The sequence below is a fragment of the Colletotrichum abscissum genome (assembly GCF_030869225.1).
Source record: "Colletotrichum abscissum strain IMI 504890 chromosome Unknown Scaffold_81.1, whole genome shotgun sequence".
Taxonomy (NCBI): domain Eukaryota; kingdom Fungi; phylum Ascomycota; class Sordariomycetes; order Glomerellales; family Glomerellaceae; genus Colletotrichum; species Colletotrichum abscissum.
In genome coordinates, this window is record NW_026850527.1 from 91863 (window position 1) to 98399 (window position 6537).

The 6537-nt window shown below is 55.8% G+C and overlaps 3 protein-coding genes across 3 annotated transcripts; 1 reads left to right on the top strand and 2 right to left on the bottom strand.

Moving 5' to 3' along the window:
• Window positions 1–251: 251 nt before the first annotated feature.
• Window positions 252–1576, bottom strand: CABS01_16102 (PCI domain-containing protein; the record flags this gene model as incomplete). The annotated part of the gene is made up of 2 exons (XM_060549434.1): window positions 252–281; window positions 347–1576. 2 exons carry the CDS (start codon window positions 1574–1576, stop codon window positions 252–254), a joined length of 1260 nt encoding a protein of 419 aa, XP_060390217.1.
• Window positions 1577–2871: 1295 nt separating this feature from the next.
• Window positions 2872–3687, bottom strand: CABS01_16103 (Fe-S protein assembly co-chaperone HscB; the record flags this gene model as incomplete). Its single annotated transcript, XM_060549435.1, has 1 exon — window positions 2872–3687. One exon carries the CDS (start codon window positions 3685–3687, stop codon window positions 2872–2874), a length of 816 nt encoding a protein of 271 aa, XP_060390218.1.
• Window positions 3688–4279: 592 nt separating this feature from the next.
• On the top strand, window positions 4280–5958 carry CABS01_16104 (FMN-dependent dehydrogenase; the record flags this gene model as incomplete). The annotated part of the gene is made up of 4 exons (XM_060549436.1): window positions 4280–4307; window positions 4371–5666; window positions 5724–5797; window positions 5869–5958. The coding sequence occupies 4 exons, from the start codon at window positions 4280–4282 to the stop codon at window positions 5956–5958; spliced, it is 1488 nt and encodes a 495-aa protein (XP_060390219.1).
• Between the last annotated feature and the right edge of the window lie 579 nt (window positions 5959–6537).

Consider the following 6537-nt stretch of genomic DNA (forward strand, 5'->3'; position numbering starts at 1 on the left):
TCAATGCGAATATTGCTTCTAGATCCATGGTTCATTCGCCGTCCTCTCTTGTTCAGTCTAGCTCCTGTCTACTACGTAAGTCGGGCTACGTGACTGCTCCATGCTGACGTGCTTCTTCTCTTCATTTATGATATGCAGTGCGGTCTCTGTTGATCGCATGAATCCCTAAAACGCCAGTGTTTAACCCCCTTTTTTACAACGCCGGTAATGTGTTTGAGTGTGTGTAAAGTTCAGTTTCATAGTAATCCATCTCAAATGACCAAGTTGGCTTCCACGAATTCCTATGGAACTGTTAGTGAATGGTTCATCGAAGATTTGCAAAACCGCAAGGGAGGAAAAAACTCACGGGAAACTGTTTTTGCAGAGCATTGGTCACGTTCTCAACCTCCTCGGCTACGCTCTGCACATTCGCATCCCACCTCCGCATCTCCTTGCCAACGACGACCTCGGCGCGCCCGCTGCCCTTCTTCCCAGACGCCTCGCCGCCCTCGAACCAAATCACCTCGTCGAGCTGGTCGATCCGGCCGAGCAATCGGCCCTGCTCAATCATGCGCGCCGTCGTCTCCTCGGCCTTTTCGGCGTCCAGACCGAGCAGGGAGCCGAGCGCCTCGAAGCCAATGTTGCGGTACAGCCTCGACGCGCCGAGCAGGTTGTGCTCGACGACGGCCTTTGCCAGTACGGTGGATCCGTCGGCCGTGGTGGCGAGCTGGTGCGGCTGTAGGCCTTGAGCGAACTTGTCCACCTCCTCCGGGGCGAGAAGGCGGTCGAAGAACATTTTTTCCAGCATGCCGTGCTCGTCAAGTCCCGCAGAGCGCTCGTCCTTGTACAGCCGGCCGAGGGCGCGGCTCCGCATGGGACCGGCGGGGGCGAGGATGGCGCACTTGACGGCCATGCCGAGGGTGTGCAGGCGCTCCTCCTCTGCGATGGCGGGGCTGACGCTGATCTCGTGGTAGCGGCCGCTGGCGCCGAGGAAGTCGCGCTGCGAGTCGAGGATGCGTGCCATGGAGAGCTTGAAGTGGAGGTCGAGGTCGCGGTCCTGGACGGTGTGCATGATGTTCTTGAGCTTGTTGACGTACGTCTCGGCGGCGGTGGTGTCGTCGACCTCGAGGTAGTTACGGGCGATGCGGACCCAGACGCGGGCCTTGTCGTCGTTTGTGACTTTGCGCTGGGAGCCGTCGAGGGGGATCTCGGCGAGGACGTTGGCGGCGTCGAGGAAGTCTTCGGCGCTCTCGTGGGCCTCGGCGACGAGCTCGCGGACGGCGGCGGCCTGGTCTAGGAAGGAGGAGGGTTGGGTGGCGAGCTGGGCGAGGGTGTGGTTGCCGACGGCGATCCAGAGGTCGTCGTTTTGGAGGCCGCGGAGGGCGGCGACGAAGGAGGCGAGCAGGGTGCGGGTGGAGACGATGCCGAGGGAGGCGGCGAAGATTGCGTCAAGGACGGCGTTGAGGTCGGACGCGGCTGTCGGAGGGGACGAGAGGGTCTTGATGTCGGCGATGATGGACTCGTAGGCCGGGGCCTTGTCCCCGGGTACCGAATCGGCTTGGGCGAGCCGCTCGGCGACCTTTTGCGAGGGCGCCATGGTTTCGATGTGTGCTGATGTGTGTATGTCGAGCTGTGCGTGATCTGTTGGTGTGAGATATGATCTTGGGAGTGATGCGGCGGGAGGCGGGTGGGTATCTGAGCTTGTGCTTCTCAACGTTGGTTGTTGATCGTGAAGCCGTGGAGCTGTAGGAGCTGAGGTGAGCTCTTGGATGGTTGTCATTGATAGAGTTAGGCAGGCATGGTGGGGTAAGAGCTTTGAGGGGCCGTTGGAGGGGTGCCCCGGTGCAGGGGCCCACGGGCCAAGGTTCTGGAGCACTCGATTCGATATGCTTCAAAGGGCACCATAACTTCTCCATGCCATTCATACCTATCATGCGATGTGGAGTATAGATGAGATGGGAGTCAAATAATGAAGACGATTGGTCTGAAACAGCACAAATTGAGGCTATCATCACACTCATGACTGCCCGCGAAGTACGATTTGGAGACTTTCGCTATCTGCCTATTGTGCTGTAGATGAGGCATTCTCCAAGTTCTTTTCCTGTGCCTTGGCCTTACAAAGAATCCTACTTGCAATGGTTCATTGCTGGTTCATCTATATAGGGAATTAGTTAGAGACGGTCTAATGGGCAACATGAGTCAAAAGGCAGTTGAGTATTCCTCTTTGACCTTTTACGATGAAGGGAACTTGACTGGCCAGCACATTTCACACATTACGAACACAAGAAAGTCGTTCATTGAACGCAAAGCACGTATATCCTTTGCCCATATTTCAACGCAGTGAACAGTCTTTTCACACCGAGCCTGCTGCAATTGTTCAATACAGCGGCGTTCTCTCCGGAAACCTCTGTAATGTACGACACCACAAACTCTACCAATGAAAATTGCCCCAATAAGCAGATAAATTACAGCCTCTGAATTCGGTGAACCATCGGAAACTAGGAGATTTGGTTTCATGAAGTTAACATGCTATTTTAGATACCTTGACTTTGGAGGCGGAACATTTTTTTGCGGGTCGGAGTTTTTGGGTAGTCGGGAATTTTTGCCAAACGTGACTTAATACCTTTTCCGTCGATTTTGTCCAGTCAAATTCGCGAACAGGGATGGGTGGGGGGTTGAGCAGAGTTATGCAATCATCAAAATTTATGAACACCCGGGTATTGTACAATATCGGCCCATCATCGGCTGATGATGACGAGCGAGCCCTTCTCATCACAGATGTACGCTTTTTTCTCTCTCTCTCCTCTTCGTTATTTTCTCTTCCTTCCTATTTTATATAGAAGTGCCCACCATTTTATTGAATTGGTCTGAGAAAAACCATTGCTTCTCCAGCTAGTGCTGCAGAACAATCGGCTTCCCGGCTTCCCAATTATTCAGGCTTTCCTGGATATTAACCCAGTACCGGAGATTCACCGCCTCCCTCTTGGCCGTCTCGATATCGTCGTGCCGGAACGCCGTCTCGAGCACCTCCTCGCTCGCGCGTATCCTCCCATCATTAGCCTCCCTCTGGCCCTCGAGCTCGCTCTCGACCGTCGCCTCCTCAATCTCCTCACGTGCCTCGAGCACCACCATCAGCAGCTCCGGATCCTCGACCTTGAGCGTCTCGTCGTTGGCCACGTCGACGCCGCGGAGCGAGAGGAGGTACTGCGCGCGCAGGAGCGGGTTCGACAGCGTCTTGTACGCCTCGTTGATGCGCGCCGACGTCGCCTCCGCGCGCGTCTTCAGCTCCGCCGGGTGCATGTCCGGGTGGGCCTTGGCCTGCAGCCGGAGAAACTCGCGGCGGAGGGCGCGCTGGTCGATGGGAAAGTGGCCATTGGGCGGCGGGCCGTCGGGGAGGGTGATGGGGAAGAAATCGTAGTGCGTCTTGGGGATGGTGCTGTCGGGCGTGCTTGAGGCGGCGGCGGTTGGTTCGCTGTCTGGTGTCGCCGTCGCCGGCCGTGTCAGCGGGACGCTCCCGGACATCCACCGCTTCTGGCTGGGGATCGTGGATGAAACTTCAGAAGCCCATCGTGCATGTGTTGTGAATAACGAACTGCTGGCCATGGCCATGGCTACTGCGCCGGATGGCCGGGCCACTATCGCTTGTCGCCGGCATTTCGCGCATAGGCGAGATACGTCTCGTACGCCGGTCTGGATTGATGTGCGCATATTGATTGTGAACGTATCGCAATTGAGCTTTGATTTTGGTGTCTACAACTCGAGATCGTAGCTCAAGTAGCTGGTTCTATGCGATCGTGAGAGTCGTCACTGAAGTGTTGCTCGACGAAATTTACGTATTGCTTTCTGGGGGGCGGATTTGGATGACGTCCCCGTAAAATCATTGCCGCGCCAAAGCGAAGCGAAGCGTCTAGCGCCGAGAGCCGCCCCGACATCTAAGTCCGAAGTCGGGGAATATTCGGGGTTTCTTTTGCGCGCTCGCGGTATTCTCTCCACTGGGGTGAGCCCCGCTTGCAAAGTCCAGTGCTCTCCCGGTCCACTGCTCCAGCAACTCCAAAGCCTCTCCACAGAACGCTTGACCAAAAAGTGCCCTGTGATTCGACGACTGGGTGGCTCCTCTACTGCCCCCAACCCCAGATCAAGCCCCCCACGGGCCTGGTCTCCGACGCCAGACGTACGGGGTAATTCCCGCCGAATGGTTGGCGACTTATTACGATGATGTTCCCGCTCTGTCAGTTGCTGAGATTCTTCTTCATGTTTCCCTTAGGCTGTACTACTAGTAGAGCTCCGAATTGCTAACAAAATGTCCAAGATATTCACTGCTGAAGAAGGTCCGTCTGCCGTGCTTTCCTTGCTGCGATGCTTTCGAGTCAATGCTGATACAATTCTCACAGTGGCCAAGCACAACACATCCGACAGTTGTTGGGTGGTGCTCTACGGCAAAGTGTACGATGTGACCGAGTTCCTCCCTTCACACCCCGGCGGCTCCAAGATCATCGTCAAGCTTTCCGGCAAAGATGCGACAGAAGAGTACGACCCGATACACCCGCCGGGTATCCTCGAGGAGAACCTCAAGCCCGAAAACTGTCTAGGCACCGTAGACCCCGAGTCGCTAGCGCTGCTACAACCTCAAGCCGCGAAGGCGGAATCCGAAAAACCCAAGGAGGGCCCGCCCAGGCTCGAGACGCTGCTCAACCTCGACGAGATTGAGGAGGCTGCCACAAAGATTATCCCCAAGAAGGCGTGGGCATACTACTTCTCAGCCTCTGACGACCTTTGGACCAAGAGCAACAACGGTCATGTGTACAGGCAGATCCTGCTGCGGCCTCGCGTCTTTGTCGACTGTACGAAAGTTGACACCTCCACAACTCTGCTCGGCAACCACGTAGGACTTCCGTTGTTCGTGGCGCCGGCTGCCATGGCAAGACTTGCCCACCCCGACGGTGAGCGAGGCATTGCGAGGGCAGCGGCCAAGTTCAATGCGATGCAATGCGTTTCGAATAACGCGTCCATGACCCCGGAGCAGATCATTGAGGGTTCCCCTGAAGGCCAGGTCTTTGGATGGCAGCTTTACGTGCAGAATGACAGGGCCAAGAGTGAGGCTATGCTGAAGCGCATCAACGCTATGAAGGACCGCTACAAGTACATCACCTTGACGTTGGATGCACCGTGGCCTGGGAAGCGTGAGCTCGACGAGAAGCAGCAATTTGAGGGATCTTTCGAAGTCGAGTCCGAGTCAAACTCGAAGACCGAAGAGGCGAAGCGGCCAGGCGGTGGAGGTGTCGGACAGCAGCTGTTCTTCGGCACAGCAGCAGACCTAGAGTGGAAGACAACGTTGCCGTGGCTGGCCCAGCACACCGACCTGCCCATCGTGCTGAAGGGATTGCAGACGCACGAGGATGCTTACCTGGCGGCTCAGTACGCGCCGCAGGTGAAGGCCATTATTCTCTCCAATCACGGCGGTCGTGCTCTCGATACGGCACCTCCCGCCATTCACACGCTTCTGGAGATCCGCAAGTACTGCCCCGAGGTCTTTGACAAGATCGAGGTCTGGGTTGACGGTGGCATCAAGCGCGGTACCGATATCGTCAAGGCTCTGTGCCTGGGCGCCAAGGCTGTAGGCATTGGTCGCGCTGCTCTGTTCGGTCTTGGAGCCGGAGGCCAAGCGGGTGTCGAGCGGACATACGAAAGTAAGTCTTGATGTGGGAGCCGTGTCATTGTGAACGAATCGCTAACCTTTCGCCCAGTCCTGAAAGCCGAGATGGAGACATGCATGAGGCTGCTTGGAGCAAAGAGCATCAGCGACCTAGGACCTAAATTTGTAAGCGGCAACACCAAAATGGCCAAGACTCAAGACTGTTGTGAGACGTCGGATGCTAACGAGTGCCGCAGATCAACACCCGCGCAGTGGAGAGAGATATCTACGACGGCGAGTCTGGCATCGAGAATAGAGTTAGCCTGTGGGTGAAGTCGAAGCTCTGAGGTAGTGTGGAAGTTCCCCACGACAGGGAAACAGACCAAGCAAGCTGATCTGACGTTGTAAAACGGTAAAAATTGTTGGGCCAACGTGGGGTAAATGGCATCATTTGGTCACGAAGCCGAGCGTTTGCATGAAGTCCTTACTACGAAGGGTGGGATATGCCTCATGCTCGTAGCAGGATATGCCTGGATCTCTTAGGGCGTTGGGATGAGATGCTGACGGGATAGGAGCGGTCAAGGCAGCTATCGCGGAATGTATATCCGACATCAGTTATGCCACAGCGTTACGGTTCCACAGCCTTGCTCAGTTTGAATCGTCTTTGTAGAGTCATACATCTTCAGTAGAGTATAGAAGCAAGCTGAGGGTTCTGAATTTCTTACGAATTTTAGGCTTTGGATGTCAGCCAGTGTCATCATTGTCATCCTGTCACTGGCTGGTCTGAGATGTCCTGAAAGCACTCCTTGCCCTCTGTTTCGGCATATCGGCCACACTCTGCCTTTGCATCGCAGTTACTCCAGCATTTGTCATTAGGAGATTGGCCGTTTGTACCACAGGCCTCCGGGCCGTAGTTGCACCACCCG